Below are 27,338 nucleotides of genomic sequence, written 5' to 3'. Positions count from 1 at the left end.
GTGTGTGAAAATAATGATATTCACAATGTATCATATAATGTGGGTTTACTGTGAATTATCAGGACTCATTTATGTCTTACTTTAAACACTATATCTCCTAGTTTTCAGAAAGCTGTAACTTACTAGACTAACTCTACAGACAGTCCATGACTATCTTTTAATAAATTCAAACTTTATAACAGGTGGTTAAAAAACAAAAACAAAACCCCCAACAACTTGCATTTGTTTCACTTCTAAGCAGTTCATTCTTTTATACAGTCTATGAAAAAAAAATTTTTTTTTTTATGTTAACATCCCTAACCCAGTTTCTGTGTATCAGCTGACAAACGAATGTTTCAAGTACAGTCCACTACTGCCACCTGTCAGCCAACAGTTTAGTTTTGGCTACACTGCTACCTCTGTCAATATGGCAAAGAAATATTTGTGCAAAATTTGATATTTTTAACCTTAAATGTTCATTTTCAAAAAGTGGGGGGGAAGGGGGAAGGATAGACACTAAAAATCCAGAGGCATAGGTGTCAGACTTGAAAAATTTAGTAGAAAGTGAAATAAACCTGACAGAAAAGAACAAACATGTACGATCCCACTCACACGAAATATCTAGACTACACAAGTGTATACAGACAGAAAGTAGATGAGAAGTTACCAGGGGCTGAGGAGAGGAGAAAATCAGCAGCTACTCCTTAATGGGTACAGAGTTTCTATTTGGGCTGATGATGAAGTTCTGGAAATACACAGTGGTGACTGTCACACGATATTGTGAATATAATTAATGCCACTGAATTATATACTTAATAAATGACTGAAAAGGCAAATGGTTAAAAAATTTAAAAATAAATATATTTCACAGCTAACCTACATTTAACAGAGACAGAAATTATCAGTCACATTGAAGGCGGCCAATCTCACACCTCAGCCCCGTGCTCACTGGCTTGAGGTCAACTGTGTGTCTCACTGTGAAGGAAAACACCAGAACTAAAGGCGGCGGCGTTCCCCAGCAGCAGTCACCACGCATCCAGCACTTTCTATGCTCTGTGCACGCCACGTGTACAAAACTTCCCTTATCCTCCCAACAATCCTGCCAAGTAGCTACTCTTGTTCATCTTCTACAGATTAGAAAACTGAAGCACAAAAAATGAAGCCTCACATAGCATGGCGGAGCCAGGCTTTAACCCAAGCAGGATAAGCTCTAGAGAAAATGCTTTTAATCCCTACACCCTGCTGTCTCTCCCTATAAAATGTTCAGCTGGGAACTGAGTTTTATAATGTTTTAAATCAAGTTTTGCTATGGATTTAACAGTATTTTACATTTAGTTATGGATTTTTAAGAAATACTTTTAGCCCCCAAGGTAATAAAATTCTCCGTATAACATGAAAGCCTATTATTCTACTTATATATAACTCGTTAAAATACAGAAACAAATGATTTAATTATTTAGAAAAATGCTTGGCTATATGATTTCTCTTGAATTATTGCAGTGAGGGTTTAAAATTCTTTCTGGAATAATTTTATGGAAGTTATTAAATCAAATACTTTATCAAGCTGGAGTCAGACCTAGGTTCAAATCCAGCTCCATCTTGTTACAAGATTGTGGCACATGGCTTAATCCACCTTACCTTCAATTACCTTAAGTGTCAAATGGGCTTAATAATACCTGTCTTGCAGGGTTGTTGAAGGCACTGTTTTTTTTTTAAGGTTGTTGGATTAAGTATAGTAATACGTGCAAAACACCTAGCATGCTGACAACAATCGACTGTTCACTAAGCGATAGTTATTGTTCCATACCTCATCATCTTTTAGTAAATGGTAGAGAAATTATATCAAAGTCCCACACGTTCTGAGGGAGACCCAGAATGCTGCATGTTCCTAGTTAGATATCTATGCGGGCTTTTCTGCCTCGAGACCACCAGGACTAATCTCATCATGTCTCTTAAACCCGTTGATATTAGTCACCACAGTAAGCCCAGGTTTTCCACATTATCTTTCCTTTCCTATGCTTGAATGCCAAGATAGATGCACACATTTCCCTTTCTGACGCCCCACCTCCCACCCCTACCCAATTACTTAAACCCTTCCCTATGTCCTTTGGAACTAACTCACTGTGTCATCAGCAGAACCCTCTATGTATCTTCAGCTTTGTCTCAGAACATTCTCTGAAAATTTGTTCTAATGGAAGCTTGGCTCTCCCCTAAGGGTGCTACCTCTGCTGCAGTCCTCTCAAGGGGTGGCTTTTTTCTCTCACATGGCCCAGAGCACTGGGCTAGCCCACTCTCCCTCCTCCTGAAAACCCCGGCGTTGACTCTCATGTCATCACACTACACTGCCCGCTGTTCCTTCTGGTTGCTGTCATCTACTGACCACGGGTCACTGCCCCCCCGCTCCTTGAAAGTTTTAGTACCTGGCTCACTGTCACACTCTCCAACACTACTCCTTGTTCCTGATTCTTAGTGATCTCAACATTTACACAGACTACTTTCCGGCATCATGTCCAAAATCTCTGCCTTCCCTCCAGTCACTATGGATGAACTAGGTTACTACGGCCAACCTCTCCACACGTACGCACGCTAGATCCCATCTTCTGCCTGTACAAGGGCATACTGAGCAATCCTTCCTCTCTCCTGAATTATCACTTTTCCTTTCTCTATTGGATCATTCCCATCAGCCCATCAGGATACAAACATTTTCAAAATATATGTAAGTTCTGTGACACAAAGTCATTCTCCAGCTACCACTCTTTTTCTCTCATTGCCATTACAATAAAAGTCCTCAAAAGCGTTGTATAAAGGCCCGTCTGCGACTGTTCTTTCTATTCTCCACCTGGTTATTCCCCCCGAGTTGCTTTCTCATCAGTGATCTCCATGTTGCTCAACTCAATGGTCAGTTCTCTGTCCTCACCATTTCTGACCTATTAGTAACAGAATCAATCCATCCTCCCAGAAACACTTCCTTACCTTGGCTGCCATGGGACCGTGCTCTTCTGGTTTTCCTTTTTTTGCACTACTGGCTTCTTCTCAGCCCACACTGCTGTATCTCCATCACATCATCTTCCTGACCCGTTAACAGATGACTGTCCCAGGACTCAATCCTTGGAATTATTCTTTTCTTTATCTAAACCTACTCTTGGAATCGACTCAATGGCACTGGGGTTGGGTTACTCTGTTAGGAATGTCATCAATTCCATGACTTTAAATACCATCTACACACTGATGATTCTCAAATATATATTTAAAAAATACATACATATATATTGACAATACATACATTTGAGAATCATCAGAATGTAGTGTATATATATCTCTAGCCTGAACCCCACCTCCAAACTCCAAACACTACTCAACTGTGTACTCAAGATCTCTACTTGGATGCCCAATAAACACCTCAAACTTACCATATCTAAAACTAACTCTCCCTCACCTCCCTGCCCCCACAAACTGCTCTTCCCCCAGACTTTCCCATCTCAGAAAACAGAAACTCTATAACCCACATCCCATCCCTCGGCAAACTCTGTTGGCTCCACCTTCAAAATATAGCCAGATTCTGAGCACTTCACAACTCCTTTGCCACCACCACCATGGTCTAAGTCAACATCAGGTTACATCTGGATCACCGCAAAAGCCTCTGAACTGGTCTCCGAGCTTCTGTCCTTGCCCTCTCATGGCCCGTTTTCAACACAGCAGTCACAGTGATACTGTTATAACCAAATCTCCTCAAAACACTCCAATGCTAACCATCTCATCCGATATAAAGGCCAAAGTCCTTATCATGGCCTATAAGCCACTACAGATGTGGCCCTATTCTCTGATTTCGTTTCCTACTATTCTCTATTTTGCTCACCTGTTTGAGTTTCAACTACTTTTTTTTGTACCTTGAACACACCTGGCAAGCTCATACCCCAGGACCTTCACATTTGCTGCTCTCTTCACCTAGATCATCTTCCCTCAGATACTGACACAGCTCACTCCCTTACTTGCTTTAGGTCTTTTACTCAGCTACCACCTTCTCAGTGAGTGAGACTTTCTCTGGCCTATTTGTAACTACAATTCCCCGTCTACTTTCCCTGATCTGTTTTCATGGGGAGTTCTTTTATCAGCAACTGACACACTATACGTTTTACTTCTTTGTCTCCTTCTCCCCACCAGAATATAAGATCCATGAGAGCAGCGATTTCTTTCTTGTTCACTGCTGTATTCCATACCTCCCACAGTGCCTAGCATATGGAAAACATTCAATGAATGTATTAACTGAGGGAATGAATAAATGAGTGGTTAGGTTTGAGATGACATTTTATGATCCCATGAAATGTGGCTCCAACTTCGCATAATGCAGACAATGTCCTGCACTGCTGTTTTCCTGACCGAAGCAGAAGTCATAGATAAAAAACAGCAAAGCAGACGTGGGGTTTTGTTTTGTTACTGGTTGTTACCACGGTTTTTAATGCAGATCTTAAAAATGGTAAAATCTTTGAAAATAAAGGACCTGAAAATCAATACTGAAATGAAATATATAACATATGACCATATAAAAAATAAAATGGTACAGAAGAATAGAAAATGAAAAATAAGTCTCTCTTCCTCCCAGTTGCATTTCAGTTTCTTGTTAATCTTTCTTGAAATTTCTATGTACTTACAAACATATATAAATAAAATTACGGATATATTTTATATTTTAACATATTATTCCATACTTTTTTTTTTTTTAATTTTCTATCTTGGGCAAAAGGAGCCCTGGTGGCACAGTGGTTAAGTGCTTGGCTGCTAACCATAAGGTCGTCAGTTTGAACCCACTGGACGCTCTGTAGGAGAAAGATGTGGCAGTCTTACAAGGATATATGAATAAAATTACATTATTTATATATTATTGTTGTTAGGTGCTGTTGAGTCGGTTCCAACTCATAGCAACCCTATGCACAACAGAATGAAACGCTGCCCAGTCCTGCACCATCCTTACAATTGTTATGCTTGAGCTCATTGTTGCTGCCACTGTATCAATCCACCTCGTTGAGGGTATTCCTCTCTTCCGCTGACCCTGTACTCCGCCAAGCATAATGTCCTTCTCCAGGGACTCATCCCTCCTGACAACATGTCCAAAGCATGTAAGAGGTACTCTCGCCATCCTTGCCTCTAAGGAACATTCTGGCAGCACTTCTTCCAAGACAGATTTGTTCGTTCTATTGGCAGTCCATGGTATATTCAGTATTCTTCCCCAACACCACAATTCAAAGGCATCAACTCTTCTTCAGTCTTCCTTATTCACTGTCCAACTTTCACATGCATATGATGTGATTGAAAAATACCATGGCTCGCGTCAGGCGCACCTTAATCTTCAGGGTGACTTCTTTGCTCTTCAACACTTTGAACAGGTCCTTTGCAGATCTGCCCAATGCAACGCGTCTTTTGATTTCTTGACTGCTGCTGTTGATTGTGTATCCAAGTAAAATGAAATCCTTGACAACTTCAATCTTTTCTCCGTTTATCATGATGTTGCTCATTGGTCCAGTTGTAAGGATTTTTGTTTTATTTTGAGGTGCCGTCCTTACTGAAGGCTGTGGTCTTTGATCTTCATGAGTAAGTGCTTCAAGTCCTCTTCACCTTCAGAAAGCAAGGTTCTGTCATCTGCATAACCCAGGTTAATGAGTCTTCCTCCAATCCTGATGCCCCGTTCTTCTTCATAAAGTCCAGCTTCTCGGATTATTTGCTCAGCATATAGATTGAATAGGTATGGTGAAAGGATACTACCCTGATGCACACCTTTCTTGACTTTAAACCAATCAGTATCCCCTTGTTCTGTCCAAACAACTGCCTCTTCATCTATGTAAAGGTTCCTCATGAGCATAATTAAGTGTTCTGGAATTCCCATTCTTCGCAGTGTTATCCATAGTTTGTTATGATCCACACAGTCAAATGCCTTTGCATAGTCAATAAAACACAGGTAAACATATTTCTGGTATTCTCTGCTTTCAGTCAGGATCCATCTGACATCAGCAATGATATCCCTGGTTCCACGCCCTCTTCTGAAACCGGCCTGAATTTCTGGCAGTTCCCTGTCCGTATACTGCTGCAGCCGTTTTTGAATGATCTTTAGCAGAATTTTGCTTGCGTGTGATATTAATGATATTGTTCTCTAATTTCCTTTCTCAGGAATAGGCATAAATATGGATCTCTTCCAATCAGTTGGCCAGGAAGCTGTCTTCCATATTTCTTGGCATAGACGAGCGAGCACCTCCAGTGCTGCATTCCTTTGTTGAAACATCTCAATTTATATTTCATCAATTCCTGGAGCCTTGTTTTTTGCCAATGCCTTCAGAGCAGCTTGGACTTCTTGGCTTCAGTACCATTGGTTCCTGATCATATGGCACCTCTCGAAATGGTTGAGTATCGACTAATACTTTTTGGTATAATGACTCTCTGTATTCCTTCCATCTCCTTTTGATGCTTCCTGCATCTTCTAATATTTTCCCCATGGAATCCTTCACTATTGCATCTCGAGGTTTGAATATTTTCTTCAGTTCTTTCAGCTTGAGAAACGCCGAGCGTGTTCTTCCCTTTTGGTTTTCCATCTCCAGCTCTTTGCACATGTCATTGTAAGACTTTACTTTGTCTTCTCGAGAGGCCCTTCGAAATCTTCTGTTCAGTTCTTTTACTTCATCAATTCTTCTTTTTGCTTTAGCTGCTCGGCGCTCAAGAGCAAGTTTCAGAGTCTCCTCTGACATCCATCTTGGTCTTTTCTTTCTTTCCTGTCTTTTCGATGACCTCTTGCTTTCTTCACGGATGATGTCTTTGCTGTCATTCCACAACTCATCTGGTCTGCAGTCACTAGTGTTTGATGCGTCAAATCTTTTCTTCAGATGGTCTCTAAATTCAGGTGGGATGTACTCAAGGTCATATTTTGGCTCTTGTGGACTTGCTCTCATTTTCTTCAGTTTCAGCTGGAACTTGCATATGTGCAATTGATGGTCTGTTCCACAGTCGGCCCTGGCCTTGTTCTGAGGGATGATATTGAGCTTTTCCATAGTCTCTTTCCACAGATGTAGTCAATTTGATACCTGTGTGTTCCATCTGGCGAAGTCCATGTGTATAGTCGCTGTTTATGTTGGTGAAAGAAGGTATTTTCAATGAAGAAGTCGTTGGTCTTGCAAAATTCTATCATTTGACCTCTGGCATTATTTCTATCACCAAGGCCATATTTTCCAACTACTGATCCTTCTTCTTTGTTTCCAACTTTTGCATTCCAATTACCAGTAATTATCAATGCATCCTGATTGCATGTTCAATCAATTTCAGACTGTAGCAGCTGATAAAAATCTATTTCTTCATCTTAGGGCCTAGTGGTTGGTGTCTAAATTTGAATAATAGTCGTATTAACTGGTCTTCCTTGTAGGCTTACGGATATTATCCTATCACTGCAATGCTGTACTTCTGGATAGATCTTGAAAGGTTCTCTTTGACGATGAATGCAATACCATTCCTCTTCGCGTTGTTATTCCCAGCATAGTAAACTATATGATTGTCTGATTCAAAATGGCCAATACCAGTCCATTTCAGCTCACTAATGCCTAGGATATCAATGTTTATGTGTTCCATTTCATTTTTGACGATTTCCAATTTTCCTAGATTCATACTTCGTACATTCCAGGTTCTGATTATCAATGGATGTTTGCAGCTGTTTTTTCTCATTTTGGGTCATGCCACATCAGCAAATGAAGGTCCCGAAAGCTTTACTCCATCCACATCATTAAGGTCGACTCTACTTTGAAGAGGCAGCTCTTCCCCAGTCATCTTCTGAGTGCCTTCCAACCTGGGGGGCTCATCTTCCAGCACTATATCAGACAGTGTTCCGCTGCTATTCATAAGGTCTTCACTGGCTAATACTTTTCAGAAGTAGACTGCTGGGTCCTTCTTCCTAGTCTGGCTTAGTCTGGATCCAGCTGAAACCTGTCCTCCATGGGTAATCCTGCTGATATCTGAATACCGGTGGCATAGCTTCCAGCATCACAGCAACACACAAGCCCCCACAGTACGACAAACTGACAGACAACGTGGGGAAAAATTCTGATCTTTCAGCCCCAACTTTCTGTTTATGTATGCCTTCGTTTAATAAATGCCTGCTTTGTTCCTTTAAACTTGAGGCCTAAAGAATTTTAGCACAAATCTTGATCCTCAAAAATTCTCGGAAACTCAGGGAAAATCTAAGATGCACACCTCTCTCCATTTTAAAGCACTCCTTCAGTTCTTCTATTTTACAACTCCTGGGGTTAAATCTGAAAAGTACCAGGCCTTAAAGAAGGGTCCTTCGGATAAGCAACATGTAGTCTTTACACATAAATAGAACTATATCACAAATGTGATCTCAGTAAAGGAAGTAATATGGCTTTAAAGTCTGTCCCAAAGGGACAAAGCCTTTCCATGGGTCGGAATACTTTGCTGGCTTTCCTTTTATGATTGGGTAGGGGCTGTTTACTGTTAAGAGACCACTACAGTCTCTCACATTCACTGATAGTGTAACTGAACTTCTTCCCTCCCATTGTTTCTCAAGGCCAAGGCATCAAAAAAAAAAAAAACCCGTTGCCTTTGAGTCGATTCAAACTCATAGCGACCCTACGGGATAGAGTAGAACTGTGCCACAGAGTTTCCAAGGAGCACCTGGTAGATTCCAACTGCCGACCTTTTGGTTAGCTGCCGTAGCACTAAACCAATATGCCACCAGGGTCTTCAAAGCAAACTACTGCTGTCGAGTCAATTCCGACTCACAGCAACCTCATAGGGTTCCTGAGACTCTAAACCTCTATGGAAGAAGACTGCCACGTCTTTCTCCCATGGAGTCGCTGGTGGTTTTAAACTGGCGACCTACCCGTTAGCGGTTGATCACTTTAACCACTGCACCACCAGGGGTCTGGCCAAGGCACAGGTAAACAGAAAGATGGAGCTGAGAGACCAGAGGAATATTGAAGCTGGTCACACAATTTAATCAATATGGCTATAAATCGCTGTCTGCTATAAAAAGAATATGGTAACTTTCAAAGTAATGACTTTGAAAGATCATATCAGGGAGATGTTACACAGTTAACATGCCTGCCCTGCTCAATGCTACCCGTGCACATACACTGATTTTCTTCTTGTCCCAAATGCCTTCATACCATTAGGTCTTTGGAAAAATTACTGGCATTTTTTTTAATATGAATTTTCATAGCAGAGTATTTTAAAAGGGTATAATTAAGACTGAGAGCTATAAACTTGTCGTGGGTTAAACTCGCACCATTATGCGTCTTTCCCCACCAGTGCTTCACAGTGTGGGAACAGGTGCTGGAGGGAATATGATGGTGAGTGAACTAGTCAAGCCTTGCGAATTTCCCTGACAGGTGCTCTATGTACGGAGGCAGGTAGGGGTGCTTAGTGAGAAAGTGTGGGAGGAGGCTAACCAGGGGGTCTAAGCCATATAAGAGGAGGATGTGAGGCCAAGAGAGGGGGCTGTTATGTTGGGGTGGACACTTGAGGTGGAGTTAAAATTCATTGCCTTTGAGTCAATTCCAACCTATAATGACCCTGTAGGACAGAATAAAACTGCCTCATAGGGTTTACGAGGCTGTAAATCTTTGCAGAAGCAGACTGCCACATCTTTCTCCCGTGGAGCGGCTGGTAGGTTTGAACTGACCACCTTTCGGTTAGCAGCTGAGTGCTTAACCACTATGGTACCAGGGCTCCTTTAGCCCAAGGTACGAAGTTTAAAAAAAAAAAGTGCAGGATAATATATTAAAATATAAAATATATATGTAATTTTATTTAAATATGCTCATAAGCGCAAAAAACATTTCAAGAAAGTTTAACAAGAAACTGAAACGGAACTGGGAGGAAGAGAGACTTTTCATCTTCTTTTCTTCTGTACCATTTAATTTTTTATATGGTCGTATGTTATTTTTATAAACTAATATTTTTAAAAGAAAAAGAACACTGTTCTTCGGGCAGCAGGAGAACAGATATAAGTGACCAGGAGACTGTGCAATGCGAAAAGATAATAGATTTAAAAAGTAGAATAATTCTGGGTGATGATGAAGTACACATATGAAGACAGTATTTTATTTTGTGCTTAGTTTGTCTGGTTTAACTGATGTCCTAAATATATATTCAAAGATACTCCAAATATACTTTCAATGGTCAAAATAGGAAGGTTAGCTTCTGAAAATGTGAGAGCCCGCCCAAGGCCTACTGCTGTATTTGCTAATACAGAAAGTCTATAGGTGTTGCTCCCAAAGAGGGGAAAGAGCTTTAGAAGCAGCTGGTACGACTCTTCATGACTGAAAGCTGGGTTTCAGGTCCCTCTGTGAGGTGAAGGAGTGGCCTGAGCACTCTCCTTCAGGCCATTGTTTTACCAGTTATAACACTGGTTATGTGCATGCTCGTTGAGACAGACATATCCATGACATACCATGAGAAGGAAAAGGATTTTCCTAAACTGTGATTTTAAGAAGTTATTCCTGGATACAAAATGAAAATGAATTCTACCTTAGGTACGACAGCTAAGTTACCTCAAGCTTTTGTCTTAAAAAAAATTTTTTTTTAAGTAATTAGTTTCTATATTATACTAAGTACAAACCTTGTATGGTGAAGGTTCAATTCTCTCCCCGAATAATACCTGACCAAGATTTTCAGATGGGCGTTTTCCTTCTGATGCTTGGCAAAAATCAAACCTGGGAGGAAGAGCATTTAGAATTTTAAGTATAAAAGGAAACGATGAAACATCAAACACCTAGTCTATCTCAAGGGCAGATCATGTACTGACCATTCCAGTAGCTCTTGTAGATGAGTAAGAAATACATCCACACTTCAAGCTCTGTGTATCACATCTACTCAAAACAAAACAAACGCCCTGAAAATTATGCCTTAGGATACACTGATTTCTGAGTAATATTCTTAAAAAACCAAACCCCTTGCCGTCGAGCTGATTCTGACTCACAGCGACCCTACAGGACAGAGCAGAACTGTCCCGCAGGTTTTCCAAAGCTGTAAATCTTTACAGAAGCAGACTGCCACATCTTTTGCCTGCAGAGTGGCTGGTGGGTTTGAATTGCTGACCTTTCAGTTAGCAAACAAGCACTTAATCACTGCGCCACCAGGGCTCCTTATGATACTCTTAACCCATTAAGAGTTTTGTTCATTCCAATGATAAAATAATGCATTCTTGTTCATCAAGCAAACTTTGCACAATATATCTTTAGTCAAAACTTTCTAATCCAAACCTTTACTTAAAAGTGACATTTCAGGAGGATGTGTCAAGTTTACCTGGGGTTCTGCATCATCCTGATACACTGACCAACACACCCCGATATGAGAAGCATGGCTAGAGAAACCCTATGAGAGTAGGGAGCTGTGGAGAAGCCATATTCAGTCAGCTGTGAATTTCTCCCTGTGTTCTAATTCTCTTGTATTTTTGTTGCTGTTAGTAGGGGTTCAGTCAATTCTGACTCATGGTGACCCCATGCGTGCAGAGTAGAACTACTCCATAGCGTTTTCAAGGCTGTGACCTTTTGGAAGCAGATTACCACGCGGATCTTCTGAGGGGCCTCTGGGTGGGTTCGAAACAACAACCTTTTGGCTAGTAGTGGAGTGCTTAACCATCTGTACCATCCAGCTGCCTCCTCGCATTATCAGATTTTAATTAAATTTTGTTTAAATGCTATAGCCTGATTGCAGCTTGGCTACAGAAGATTAAAGGACAGTTCTGTGTTCGGCCTGGAATGACACAGGGAGCACCTGAGGCCAGTACAGTGATGGCAACAAATCAGTGAGATGCTAAGGGTAAGATGAATCTCAAGTAATTAAGTAAGACTGTGGCTGAGGAAAAATGAAACAACGGTGGCTGGGCCGTTCCCAAATGAAGACTCTTCATCTATGCAGTGCAAAAGACCCACTGACTTTTTCTAAGAATACCTAGGAAGATGTAGGTACAAAGACGGTTGTTTATTTAACAAAAGGAACAAACAAAAACTAGAGAAAGAATTTCGGTTTCTAATAGTTAAACTATGGTCAATCCAGGCATGCGTTTTGTACTTTCTTCTCATATTTAGGCATATGGATTCTTACAGGATATTCTTACTTTTTTGTGTGTGCTTTTCTCTGCAGTAAGAGTACATTTTCTGTCAAAACTTTTAGACACTAGAGAAATGTGGAAGCCAAGAAAAATTCAGGAACTATGTTTTATGCCTCATATGGTATATAGTGGTCAAATGAATACAGTAACTTGTGCTTACAAGTACAAAGATGTTCATAAAACAATCAAGAGTTCATAAGTAGGGAATTACTGAAAAAATTCATAAATGGAATCTAACAATGGAATCAATACAATCTCTACAATGAAATAACAACCAGCTACTGAAAAGACTGAGGAAGCTGTGTATGTGTTAAGGCGGAAAGATGTCCATCACAGATTCAGTGTGAAGGACAGAGTATAAATCAGATATAACAGTATGAGTCTACTCTGGTTTAAAATAAAAATACAGAAATGTGTTTATGTACATTACGTCATTCAGGGAAAAAAATGTGGAGGACTAAACATCAAAGCAGTTATTTCTGGGGACCGATTATGTGGAACATAGAAATTTCATTTAAAAATGTATAGGTTTTTTCAACTATTAAAAATTCCAAAGAAAATAGCTAGTCAGGTAAAAAATGAAATTCACTGTTATAGTTGGTACTTCTGTATTCATAAAGCAACATAAAATGAGGATCACATTTTAACCCTACTCTGAAAGCAGAGGAATTGGCTTGATGGTAACTGAGCACTTCTTAAAAAATGTTTTCAGGCTCTCTACAGTTGTACATGCACATAAACTTATAACTATAGAAAAAATCAAGATCCAAATGTACAAAATTCTAATAAGTCAACGTAAATTTTATATAAAAACCAAGCTGAAAAACTTACGCTGTATATTCATAAGGAAGAACAGATTCCACTGAGTCAAGCCTGTTCACAAATAGTTCTATTTCAGCCTGAAATGAGAAAACACAGAATGTCAACTCTAGGAGAAAAATTTAGTCATGCTTTTAGAATGAAAAAAAAAAAAAAAAAAAAACTTGACATACAAAATTTTGTTGTATACAATTGTCTTAGTTACCTAGTGCTGCTATAACAGAAATATCACAAACGGGTATCTTTAACAAACAGAAGAATTAATTTTCTCACAGTTTAGGAAATCTGGAAGTTAGAAATCAGGGTGCCAGCTCCAGGGGAAGGCTTTCTCTCTCTGTTGGCACTGGAGGAAGGTCTCTGTCTCTGAAAGCTTCTGCTCCTGGGCAATCTTCATGTGGCTTGGCATCTCTCTTCCCCCAACTCTGCTTCTTTTGCTAGCTTAATCTCTTCTGTATTTCAAAAGGGACTGACTCAAGACACATCTCACACTAATCCTGTCTCATTAACCTAACAAAGTTAACCCATTCCCCAATGGGGCTATAACCACAGGCAGAGAAATTAGGATTTACAATATATATATTTTTGGGGACACAATTCAAACTATAACATCAATCCAATTAAAACAATTCTCTTATAAATCCATTCATATGCATTTAAATTATACCAAAATAGCTAATGGTTGCAAATGTTTCCAAAATTTTTAAATGTGTTTAAGCTTTAAAATTTCTAAAAACTTAAACATACTCTAACTAAAAGCATTCATCACACTAATATGTCTTAAAAAATCTGGTTTCCCACTCCTATTCAACATTGTGTTGGAGGGCCTAGCCAGAGGAATTAGGCAGGATGAAGAAATAAAGGGCATCCAGATTGGTAAGGAAGAAGTAAAAGTACATCTATTGGCAGATGACGTGATGTTATACTCATATTCATACGAGTCGGAATCGACTTGACGGCACTGGGTTTTTTTTTTATGATGTTATACACATAAAACCCTGAAGAATCCTCAAGAAAACTACTGAAACTAACAAAAGAGTTCAGCAGAGTATCAGGATACAAGATAAAAATACAAAAACCAGTTGGATTTCTCTACACCAACAAAAAGAACATTGAAGAGGAAATCACCAAATCAATACCATTTACAGTAGCCCTCAAGAAGATAAAATACTTAGGAATAAATCACACCAGAGATGTAAAACACCTACACAAAGAAAACTACAAGACACTACTGCAAGGAACAAAAACAGACCTACATAAGTGGAAAAACATACCTTGCTGGTGGATAGGAAGACTCAACATTGTAAAAATGTCTATTCTACCAAAAGCGATCTATAGATACAATGCAATTCCGATCCAAATTCCAACGACATTTTTTAATGAGATGGAGAAACAAATCACCAACTTCATATGGAAGGGAAAGAGGCCCTGAATAAGTAAAGCGTTACTGAAAAAGAACAACAAAGCGGGAGGCCTCACAGTACCTGATTTTAGAACCTAGTATGCCGCCACAGTAGTCAAAACAGCCTAGTAATAGTACCTCAACAGATACACACACCAATGGAACAGAATTGAGAATCCAGACATAAATCCATCCACATATGAGCAGCTGATATTTGACAAAGGCCCAAAGTCAGTTAAATGAGGAAAAGACTGTCTGGCATAACTGGATATCCATCTGCAAAAAAAATAAACAAGACCCATACCTCACACCATGCACAAAAACTAACTCAAAATGGATCAAAGACCTAAATATAGTATCTAAAACAATAAAGATCATGGAAGAAAAAACAGGGACGTTAAGAGCCCTAATATATGGCATAAACAGTCTACAAAACATTATTAACAATGCCCAAACACCAGAAGAGAAACTAGATAACTGCGAGCTCCTAAAAATCAAACACCTATGCTTATCCAAAGACTTCACCAAAAGAGTAAAAAGATTACCTACAGACTGGGAAAAGTTGCCAGCTATGACATTTCCAATCAGCACCTGATCTCTAAAATCTACATGATACTGCAAAAACTCAACTACAAAAAGACAAATAACCCAATTAAAAAAATGGGCAAAGGATATGAACAGGCACTCCACTAAACAAGACATTCAGGTAGCTAACAGATACATGAGGAAATGCTCTCGATCATTAGCCATTAGAGAAATGCAAATCAAAACTACAATGAGATTCCATCTCACTCCAACAAGGCTGGCATTAATCCAAAAAACACAAAATAATCAATACTGGAGAGGTTGTGGAGAGACTGGTACACTTACACACTGCTGGTGGGAATGTAAAATGGTACAATCACTTTGGAAATTGATTTGGCACTTCCTTAAAATGCTACAAATCCCGCTCCTTGGAATATATCCTAGAGAAATAAGAGCCTTTACACAAACAGATATATGCACACCTGTGTTCATTGCAACACTGTTTACAACAGCAAGAAGATGGAAGCAACCAAGGTGCCCATCAACGGATGAATAGATAAATTATGGTATATTCACACAATGGAATGCTATGCATCGATAAAAAACAATGACGAATTCATGAAACATTTCATAATGTGGAGGAATCTGGAAGGCATTATGCTAAGTGAAATTAGTCAGTTGCAAAAGGACAAATATTGTACAAGACCATTATTATAAGAACTCGAGAAATAAACAGAGAAGAAAATATTCTTTGATGGTTATGAGCGTGGGGAGGGAGGGAGGGAGGGAGAGGGGTACTCACTAACTAGATAGTCGACAAGAACTATTTTAGGTGAAGGGAAAGACAACACACAATACAGGAGAGGTCAGCACAAGTGGACTAAACCAAAAGCAAAGAAGTTTCTTGAATAAACTGAACGCTTCAAAGGCCAGTGTAGCAGGGGCAGGGGTTTGGGGACCACGGTTTCAGGGGACATCTAGGTCAACTGGCATAATAAAATCTATTAACATTCTGCATCCCACTTTGGAGAGTGGCGTCTGGGGTCTTAAAGGCTAGCAAGCAGCCATCTAAGATGCATCAATGGGTCTCAAATCACCTGAAGCAAAGGAGAATAAAGAACACCAAAGACAAGGTAATTATGAGCCCGAGAGACAGAAAGGGCCCCAGACCAGAAGAATTGGATGGTTCCTGGTTGCAAGAGACCACTGCCCTGACAGAGAACACAAGAGAGAATCTCTTGTGTGTGAAAATTTGCTTCTCTTTTGCGGCTTTCAAAATTCTCTCTTTGGTTTTTGAGAGTTTGATTAAAATGTGTCTCGGTGTAGCTCTCTTTGGAGTTTATCCTACTTGGAGTTTGTTGAGCTTCTTGGGATGTGTAGATTCATGTTTTCCATCAGATTTGGGAAAGTTTGGGCCATTATTCCTCCAAATATTCTTTCTTCTTCTTTTCCCATTCTGAGACTCCCATAATGTGTATATTAGTCTGCTTGATGGTATCCCACAAGTCTCCTAGGGTCTTCATTTCTCTTCATTCTTTTTGTGCCCCAGACTTGACAATCTCAATCGCCCTGTCTTCATGTTCATGGATTCTTTCTTCTGCCAATTCAGGTCTGCTGTTGAACACCTCCAGTGAATTTTTCATTTGTCATTATACTTTTCAGTCTAGTATTTTTTTTTAATTTCTACTGTTTATTGAAATTTTCGCCTGTTTTTGTATCGTTTTTCTGATTCCCTTTAGTTCTTTGTATATGTTTTCCTTTGAGAATACTTAGTATTGTTGCTTTAAAGTCTTTGTCTGGTAACTCCATTATCTGACCTTCCTCAGGGACAGTTTCTGTCACTTTATTTTGGCCATTTGCATGGGCTATCTGTTCTATTTCTTAGTAAGCCTTGTGATTTTATTCTTGTTCTTGTAACTGGGACATTTAACTATTATACTGTGGTAACTCTCAAGATTAGCTTCTTCCCCTTCCCTAGGGTTGGTTCTCCTTCTTTATCATTGTTGTTGTTGTTATTAATTTGTTGAAGGCTGTGGTTCTCTGCTTCAGCTCCAGACTCCTCACCTTGTGTATCTGCTATGGCTACTTCACCGCTGGTCTCCCTGCTTGGGAACAGCAGCTGTCACTGCTTTAGCACTAGCCTCCTCAAGTGAGCACACTATGTGCCACCCTGGCACCAGACTCCCCATTTGGGATTGCCAGTGGTCACCGATTCACCACTTGCCTCTCTGCCCATAAGTGCTTCTTCTGCTACTCCAGCACCAGACTCACTACCTGGGAGCAGCAACCACTGCAAACACACCACAGGACTTCCAGCCTGAAGTGCTCGCTATGGACTTTCAGTCTCAGACACCCCACCTGGGAGCAGAAGCTGTACAGGTCCAGTCGCAGACTTCTGACCTGGAAATGGCAGCTGTTGCAGATTCACCACCAGACTCCTGACCCAGAAGCACCAGCCATAGCTGTTTCACTGATAAATCTCCCCAGGTAGGGGCACTTGCTTTGCTACTCCAATATGGCATTCCCTCCCCAGGAGCATGGGTTCTTTCACCAATAGGCTCCCTGCCTGGGAGCGCTGGCTGTGCCATTCCAACACAAACCACCCACCTTCGGGAGTACCATCCATCACCGCTCTGAATGTGCAGCTGTGGCACAAGATTCTCCATGCAGGGAGCACCAACTGTGCCACTGTGACACAGGAATCAACACCTGGGAGCATCAGCCACTGCTTTGTCTGTGCTGCTCAACACAAGACTCACTGCCGAGAAACACCTGCCTTCACTGCACTGGGTGTGCCAACCGGACACTGCTCCAGCTGTCACTGTGCCACTTCCTGCCTGGAGGCACCAGTTGCCGCAGCCACCTCAAGATGTCCACACTGAGCCAGGGAGAAGGGTAGGGCAGACGAGTGGCGAACCACTGCTCTCCCATCGTTTATGTGTTACCCTTTTCTTGATTCAGGCCTCACATATGGTTCTCCAACCCTTTGACTGGTGTCCAGAGTTCTGAGACTGTCGATTCCACCAATTATTTTGCTTGTTTTCTTCTGAATGTCTTGTGGGGGTGGAAGTGTGCAATGCTTACACAGTCATGCTCTGCCTCATAAAAATTGCTGGGTTCATTTTAAATTCTAGGTCTACTCTTAAAACATATGTGCTCTTGGGCAAGTAACAGTTTTGAATATAAGGACGAACTGAAGTAATAATAAACAGAAAAGAGTGTAAACGCTGATCCACCGTTGGCACACAATGACTAAAAGTTAAATGAACGAGTGTAGCTTACAACATTTCTGGATTTGAATAAATATTCATTACTATAAAAACAATCTTGAGGGTTTCTGTGGGAAGTGGGCTGTCCCTCTCTCCCTCCCATCAAAGCCATGGAAATACACTATCCTTGTGTTTTTAAGGGACAGTAAGTTTCTTATTTCCTATTTATACCTATTTGTTATTCTCTCCTAAGTCATGGGCCTTTCCTGCTTTTCAGTGAGGTAATCAAGCATGTCCTGGGTATCCAGTCCACCTTGGCTATTTCCACGGCACGTTCATTCGTGCTTCCTTTTTTAAATTAGGAGAGTCTGAAAATTTAAGAACTATTGTCTCACTTAAGACATGCTCAGAAATGTAAATGAGAATTAAAGATACTTAACATGAAACAGAGCAATTTACAATACCTGTAAATGTGCTTCACTTACAGTAAAAAACCAAACCAAACCCGTTGCCATCAAATGGATTCCGACTCGTACCACCCCATATACTCTATTTTTAAATATTGACTTAAAGTAAGACAAAAAAATTTCAATAGTAGTATAGAATAATGAAATGGTAGTAATACGGCAGTAAGCAAATGTTAAAAAACTGGGTGGAGAAAGGAAATGAGACTGCTAGAGAGTTTATGTGGTTTAAGAAAGTGCTTCAAAGCTGAACCGTATGAAAGTATGCTGCAGACATACTGACAGTCATCCCTAAAAATGCAAATACACACAGACAAAAGAAATATGGCAAAATATAAACAACTGTTAACTCTAGGGGGTCTATGTGAGTATATGAGTGATCATTATAAGATTTTTGAATTTTGAAAATTGTCATAATTAAAAATTAGAAAAAGGCTTTAAAGTTGAGTGTAGACCTTAGTCTTATTACAAAGTGATGGAAGCCAAATCAAAGCAATAAAAGAGTAAAAATTAGGGTGGAAAGATGTTCTAGAAGCAGAAAATGGCCTTACAAGAAGTCCATTTATTAAATGGGGGAAATAGTATAATTTGCAATATATGTGAAAATTGAAGAACATTCACAACAGCAACAAATCTTGAAAAGTCATGAAAAATTCATTCAATCGACACACTTATTTAACATCAACAATGTCCTGCACTAGACATTGTGGGTGATATAACAAAAACAAAACACACAAATACTTGCCTTCGCAGAATTTATAATCCAAATAGGAAACAAGGCAGACATACATTCAAGGAAAAGAAACCAGTCAGAGTTACTAACGTGTTCTTGGGGTACCTAGTGAACCTCTGTGGGATTTGGTTTTCTTATCATTAAAAGAGGGTGGGCTTACAAGAAGGCAGTATTTGATTAATTTTAAGGTGCTTTTCCAGTCTAAGCATCTTTATTCCCCATTCAAAAATCAATTAAGTCCATCTCCTTCTGGAAATTTTTCCTAAGTAGAGACAGCTAACTTCAAAATACATGACTTTATCAAAGTCAGTAATAAATATAAAATATGACTACTTAAAAATTAACTACGTACATAAAAAGCTTTTAGATGAGCGCTGCATTAACTGTGGAAGTCCCGGATTATAAGCAGTCATGAACTTCAAGGGAGATTCCAAGGGCAGGAGAAGAATGTTTAGAGTGGAAGATACAGTAGCATGGCAATGTGGGTAAGAGCCCAGCCTTGGCAATCAGGCATTCGTGGGTTTGCATCGGCCTCACTACTCACTGCTACGTACGCTTGAGAGTTACTTAATCTTACTGAGCTTCAGTTTCCCCATCTAAAAACCAGAGCTGTTGCAAGGATTAACTAAATTAATATATTTCTGGAACACACAAAGCATACAAATTATAGTTTCTATCATTATAGAAATAGCCTTGAAGGTTATTTACTTCATTCTCACTTTCAAACTGTTTGGAACTAAGTTATCACAAGCATGCAACATTAATGTTTAACATTTTAAGGAAGCTACGAAGTTTAACATTTTAAGTGATCCTAAATCACTTAGACAAAGCAATTCCACACGAAGAGATTTTTGGAAATGGTTTATTTAATTTAGAGTTCTATGACCTCCCTTTTAAATTCTTCTCCTCCCAAATGTACAATTTCATTTCTAGTCCTAATCTGCCCATTTTACATCTGATTCCAACTTTCGTCACTGCTACACTCTATTTTATTGCTTTACACACAGGGCCACATCACAAGACCACATTTTTTTCCTGTTTCCTAGTTCCTTTGTTTCTGCTTTTATTCCTCCTTACTGAACTGCCATCGGATTTCTCCCATCCCACACCTTCGATTGGGTTTTCAAGAAAAATATCTCAGTGAGGAAATGTGACTTTTGTACAAGAACCAAAGCAAGCAACTGGTCACAACAAAGTTTCAGACACGGAGCACAGCCATGGGAAAGAAAAGCTATGGGAGCTCTGAGTGCCTGACGTTAGAGAAGTCTTCAGTGGGAAAAACTCTGAGGAAGGCAAGTCGTACCTCAAACATCATAAAAAAGTCCTAACAGGAATGCTGGAACTCCCAAATAGATGTTGCATGAGCTTTAAATTAATCTGACCAGCCATGCCAAGGAGTTGATCTCCTAGATAACCAGGGTTCTCTCCCCTTCTCCCGGAAAAAGAAAAATCTTAATTTTAGACTTTATCAAAGTAAGTAATAAATATAAAATATGACTACTTAAAAATTAACTACGTACATAAAAAGCTTTTAGATGAGCGCTGCATTAACTGTGGAAGTCCCGGATTATAAGCAGTCATGAACTTCAAGGGAGATTCCAAGGGCAGGAGAAGAATGTTTAGAGTGGAAGATACAGTAGCATGGCAATGTGGGTAAGAGCCCAGCCTTGGCAATCAGGCATTCGTGGGTTTGCATCGGCCTCACTACTCACTGCTACGTACGCTTGAGAGAGTTACTTAATCTTACTGAGCTTCAGTTTCCCCATCTAAAAACCAGAGCTGTTGCAAGGATTAACTAAATTAATATATTTCTGGAACACACAAAGCATACAAATTATAGTTTCTATCATTATTATCTGAAAAGGAAAATCAATAAATTTGAAAGATGACAATAAGAGAAGCAAAGAAAAAATATTCCATCAATTTCTTCCAAAGTCTTCCATCTAGACTTTGTTAACTTTAATGACAATAAAGGATGACTTCATTGAGCACATTTAAGGTAGTTACAATTAACTGCAAAACTTAAAGTATCATGATAGAAAACTTCAAGGAAGAACAGGAAAAGAAAGTAGGGGCTGGGGAACCAAGGCTTTACGGCTGACAGAGAGCACAGACCAGCCTCTGTGGAATTTACATACACCTGTGTGTTTGTGATTCCGTTTCAGATGCCTTTAGAAGGGGCTTCCCTTTGTGGGGAACCAAAGGCAGCAAGACAGCATTTTACTCCTATCAACTTTTCTTGCTTTCCCAACCCTGCATCTCAAATCCAATATAATAAATGATCACCGGGTTTTAAAAGAAAGGCAAATTTTTTAACTTGGTTTCATGTACTTTTTTCAGATGAAGTAAGAACAGTTTGTTGGGGTGTGAATTTCTCATAGTCAAGGCGATTATTCTCCATGACAGATTTCAGATTTGAAATGGTACCAGTAACACTCACTCTAGCTAGTTTCCAGACGCTGAGAATCGATGCTCTTATCCCAGAGAAAACTATGAAAACACGAAACCATAAATCAATAAATATATATCATACTGATAAAAAATTAATTTATATGTGTTCTTAATACTTCAAAATCCTCAAACTACTTCTATGGTCAAATTAAAACAGGTAGATATACATTTATTCTTCTGTTTGTTCAGAGCAACATTCAGGATTGGTAATTTGATTCATTCCATATTTATATGGAACTGCTCCCAAAATAACATAGTGTTTATAAAAAGCTTCTAAAAATAACTACCAAGAAATGAAGGTTAAAAGTAGGACTATGAGTTAAGTCTCCTTTTTTTCATAGCGTGGTCATTAATTCATTTAAACATCCTATTTTGCCTTTTTAACCACCAGGGGATATATTCAGTCATTTTTACTAGTGCACAGGAAAGAAGCTCTTCGTCTTTCCTCTAAGAACATGATGTAGACAAAAGTTCCAGAGTGGCAGATGTTTTAGAGTTCTGCTAGTTTTAGTTCTTTGGCCTGAATTCTTGTTGAGGAGCCAAGAATTACTTGCAACTTAAAAAGTTGCAAAAGTGAACTGTTCACTAATCTTCAACTATGAACCCTCAAGGTTCCACACAGCACACTTAAGATGTGCTGAACAGCGTGCCACCAAACTGAAACTGCAAAAATACTTAACTCTGTAGAGTAAGAACTTCACTCTTCACTCTGTGAGGACCTATTCACTGCCAACCATGGCTTTATTCTACTTATTGCAATCAACATATCGTCCCCTCATCTTAAGAAAGTAAAATGGATTCTGCAAGAAAAGAATACCAGGTCCCAACCCTTTACTACTATAGTTTCAAAAACTAACAATTAAAAGGAAAAATAAAAAGACACAGAAACCTCAACAAAAGCAATGCTTAAAAAAAAATGGTTTAAGTACCATCACATAGTTATTAAATTGATAAATAAAAATTAAAACATTGTGGAGACTACTTACAGGCAATCATTTAGTAAACAGTACTGTAATCAAACCTATCTTTCTTGAAATCTGGCAATATTAAACACTGCTATAAAACTGCCCACTGACCTAGTAATTTCATATTTGGGTCTATGCAAGTAAACAAAAAAAAAAAAACCCAAACCCATTGTTGTTGAGTGGATCCCGACTCATAGTGACCCTATAGGACAGAGTAGAACTGCCCCACAGGGTTTCCAAGGCTGTAAAACCTTACAGAAGCAGTCTGCCACATTTTTCTCCCACAGAGCAGCTGGTGGGCTCGAACTGCGGAGCACTTAACCACTGCACAGCCAGGGCTCCTTGAAATGCTACATGGAAGCCCTGGTGGCGTAGTGCTTAAGTGCTATGGCTGCTAACCAAAGGGCCGGCAGTTCGAATCCACCAGGCGCTCCTTGGAAACTCTATGGGCAGTTCTACTCTGTCCTATAGGGTCGCTAATACTACAGTTAATAAAAACAGGAAGAATGCATACCATGTTGACATTCAATTGTATGTACTTGCGATGATAATAAGTAAAAAGAAAAAAAAGTAAGTCACAGAGCATAAATGTATGTACTTGCGATGATAATAAGTAAAAAAAAAAAAAAGTCCAAGTCACAGAGCATAGTTACTCATTATTTATGAAGCCTAATAAAGATCACAAATCAGAAGTAAGAGTTATATAAAGTTTATGTTCACTGGAGTCCTGTTTCTCTGGAGGTAAATTGAACATAAAATAATTTGAAGGGGAGAAAATGACCAAATCCTCAGGGTTCTTCTGACTCTCAACATACGTAGTGAGTTAAATGCAGGACATGGTGCTTTGCAATACACGTAAAGGCCATTACCACATAAACTACGCTTACGATGAAGATCTAAACAAAACCAAACCCAGTGCCATCCAGTCGATTCCGACTCATAGCGACCCTATAGGACAGAGCACAACTGCCCCGTAGTTTCCAAGGAGCGCCTGGCGGATTCAAACTGCTGACCTTTTGGTAGCAGCCATAGCACTTAACCACTACACCACCAGGGTACTTGTTTTATCTCTACGCTTTTATTTTACGATATTACAACGATAAATATTCTACTTTTCCTTTCTCGTGAAATACAGAATAAGCAAATATGACTATCCCTATTTTACAGATGCAAAAGCTGATAGAGACAATATCAATGGGCTGCCTAACAAGTAAGAGCCCAATCCATCCAACTCTGGACAGCATCTTCCCGAAAACAGTTACTCCCATGTCACAATTCCTATTTCTAATCTTCAAAAGAAATCCCTCCAGCTTTTCTTAAGGTGTATAAGACTGTCCTCCTCAACAAATATGAAATGGGGGAGAAGAGCTTCATACCCTGATTGAAATTAAAAAATTAAACTGCTCACTGTTATTTACAGTTTCTCCTTTAAGAGGCAAACAGAGTAGTAAAATTTACATCAAATGCCCTACACCAGTTAGTCAAACTGCAGTGAGAAAGCACTAAAAAAGCACATTCGTTTGCTCTTATAAGAGTTGTTTCCACTGAGACCAAGATGCGAGAGCACCTGGCAACAAAGATGAAAATCCAAAATTTCAGAAAAATTATCTGCCATGTCTGTTTTACACCTATAAAAATGAAAAATCCAAAGGCTCTCTGAAATTAACAAAAAAGTATCCACTATCAAAGGACCTGCTGAGAAAGCAAAAATCATCCAACTGGCAGACCACTTGTAAATTTCATTCATACTCATTTTCTGAGGCCCATCTCAAATATCACTTCCTCCCTGCAGCTTTCCCTGAAGACTTCAATCCACAGATGTTTCCTCATTTATGTTCCAGAATACTCTGGACATACATCTTTTAAAACCTATCAGATTTCAGTAATCATGTTCGTAAGCTTATGACTCTTACTCTGAGGTTCCTAGAGGGCAGAGAATATATTTTTCATCTTTGAGACACAAAGAATACAATATATGATTGCAGCTAAAATTAAAGGCTAAATGCTAGGGTTTAAGGGCACCAAGATACTTAATGGAAAAACCAATGTGCTTGCAAGCACAGCTCTTCCTTCCAGCTGCTTGAAAGCACTATATTCTTTCAGTCACAGCTCCCAAAACGGGGAGGAAGCTTCTTGCACTGCAGGGTGTGAGACTTTCAGCACTCAAGTGCTATCAGCTGACTTGACTAACCTTAAAAACCCTTAGATATTTATACGGAACCTAATTTTTGAATGGATCTAGCCATATGTCATTCCAGACAGGTGACAAATCTAAACAAACCGAAAAACGCTATGAAAAATTTAATAGCCTCTTTAATGCCCTAAACTATGACCAAGATTCACGGCTACTGTAAAACTAGCAGCAATAAAATAAACACCAGCTTTAAAAAAAAAATCACTGAGTAAATAAAATAGGTGGTAAAAGGAGCTCTGGTGGCACAGTGGTAAAGGCACTGGGCTGCCAACTGAAAGGCTGGGAGTTAGTTAGAACCCACCAGCTGCTCCTCGGGAGAAAGATGTGGCAGTCAGCTTCTGTAAAGGTGATAGCCTTGGAAACCCTGTGGGGCAGCTCTAGTCTGTCCTGCAGGGTCACTGTGAGTTGGAATCTGCTGGATAGCTATGGGTTTTATAGGCAGTAAAAGCTTGAATTGTTACTATTAAGGGTTTCGAAGAGAATCCTCATCCCCCAAACAGGAACTTTTAACACCTTAACAAAAGATCTGTGTATGTACATTGTCATCCCCTACGCTGAGTAACCTAAAAGCAAGGTACTTTACTTCCTGTGTCTTTTTCTATCAGTTAAATTGAACACCTTGAGTGTGACTGTCTTACAAGATCCAAGTTTTCAACACCTGCCCTAGAAAGAAACCACCAGTGTCTCCTATCATGTGCCTTTTTAGGCGCTGAAAACAACCTCAGATAAACTAAATACTGGGGTTTTATATATTTTTGTCTATTAAAAATTTTGTTCACACTTCAAAGGCAAAAACTGTCTCAACCACTACCACAATTCTTTATCGCGGCAATTTTTGCAGTTGACTGTTGCAATTCATATACAAGGCATCAGCCGCTAATCGCGAAGTAGGATACCAAAGTGCTGGTATGAACAGGCTCTCGTAACTAACCGGGAGTTCAGGAAAGTACAATGAAACAGGAAGCAATGAAGTTAAAAGTTAATGGAAGTTGTAAGAAGTTGGAGCCGCTCACTTGCAGGGGCCTGACCGTCCACTTCTTCAGCGGGCGTGAGACTCACTCGTGCAACGACTGCTGACCAGCAATCATCCCACTCACAGGCTCGGAGGCGCGAAGCCCAACTCCAAGGGGGCGCGACTCACACAGCGCCCGCTCGAGGGAAGCTGAACACAGCTCCACACGCCACTCGGCCGCCAAGACGTCAGGCCCAGCGGGTCCTCCAGAACCCACCCTCACCAGAACCGTTCCAGAACCTCCACTCCAAAGGCGGCCGAGCCCAGGCGCTTCTGGGGAAACCTGACCCCGTCCACGGCTACGCCCCCTTCCCTGGCTCCGGCCCGGGGACCCCAGCTCTCCCCGACAGGAGGAGACGTCCCCGTCCGCCAGGGCGCCTGGGGTCCGCCAGGCCTCACCCACCTTGCACTCGCCGCTCTTTTTCCCGTCCTCGCAGAAGTTGACGGGCGCCAGGCCCGGCAGGTAAAAAGCGTCGCCCCGACGCGGGCCTGGGGCCGCCCCCAGCAGGAGCAGCGACAGCAGCAACTGCCGCGGCCACGGCGCTGGAGACGACGGCGGCAGCCTCACGCTCATGACGGCTGTTTCGGGGAAAGAGGAGCCGAGCCTACGGGGTAAGAGGGAAGGAGGGACGGGGAGGCTCGGAGACGACGACGAGCCCACTTGAGACCCAGGAGGCCGGCCCAGCGACGGAGAGTTCCGGCTGCGCTAGGAAACACCGCGCCTCCCGCAACAGACGCCGAACGGAATCCCAGCGGAGCATGCGCAGCACCTTCTGCACATGCTCAGTGAGGGCTGCCCGAGAGGCCCAAGGAGCTTCCGGCAGGGAGCGTGAGGGAAATCCACTTTCCAGGTTTTCCGGGCGCCAGCCGGACTCGGAGCTGTTCGGCGCTTCCGTTCTGATTCCAGATTCAGATCTAGAACTCCCTGGGGGCGCAGTGGAGCGTCCCGCTCGTCCCGCGCTCGCCGTTTGCTGTGTGCTAAATGTCCCATCAACGACACTCGGTTTTCTCACTACACTGCCCGCTGCACCCTTATCACAGAGTGGTAGGTGCTCCTGAAAGTATTTGCTGATGGAGATGGAGGTGGTGGCACAGCGGGAAGGAAAAGTTCCAGATACACCTGGTTGGAAGCAAGATGAGCAAACAGGGAGGAACTAGCCACGAACGCTCAAATAGCCAGCTATTCAGAGATAGATGCGTTTTCCAAGAGTTGGGGCGCATTCTTGCCTGGGACAGCGGTTGTGTTCACAGAATAAACAGACCTCTTTAAGGTGGAAATGAAATGGGAGAAAAAGGAGTAGACGTTTGAAAAAGGTAGTGTGGACACATCTCTGTAAAGAAAACATGGGCACACACGAGAGCTCAAGGAAAGTAGTTCTGGGTAAAGAGAAACTTAAGTGAGTCCCTGCCCTGTCACTTTCCCCATTGATGACGTGACATGATGTCAGTTTATGTGCACATACGTGTGTGTGTGTGCATTTTCTG

At 40.7% G+C, this 27,338-nt stretch overlaps 1 protein-coding gene across 1 annotated transcript in view; it reads right to left on the bottom strand.

Annotated features, from left to right (window-relative positions):
- The window catches only part of TM9SF2 (transmembrane 9 superfamily member 2), a 72,664-nt gene extending 46,054 nt beyond the window's left edge, over positions 1 to 26,610 (bottom strand). The window contains exons 1-3 of the mRNA XM_049867212.1: positions 26,257 to 26,610; positions 12,914 to 12,981; positions 10,589 to 10,682 (exon numbers count right to left, since the gene is read on the bottom strand). Coding sequence (XP_049723169.1) covers positions 10,589 to 10,682; positions 12,914 to 12,981; positions 26,257 to 26,427 — 333 coding nt within the window. The 5' untranslated portion in view covers positions 26,428 to 26,610. The remainder of the gene's footprint in view (positions 1 to 10,588; positions 10,683 to 12,913; positions 12,982 to 26,256) is intronic.
- Between the last annotated feature and the right edge of the window lie 728 nt (positions 26,611 to 27,338).

Source organism: Elephas maximus, chromosome 23 (genome assembly GCF_024166365.1).
Source record: "Elephas maximus indicus isolate mEleMax1 chromosome 23, mEleMax1 primary haplotype, whole genome shotgun sequence".
Taxonomy (NCBI): domain Eukaryota; kingdom Metazoa; phylum Chordata; class Mammalia; order Proboscidea; family Elephantidae; genus Elephas; species Elephas maximus.
The sequence above is the reverse complement of the archived record's forward strand: the minus strand, read 5'-3'. Positions and strand labels throughout refer to the sequence as shown.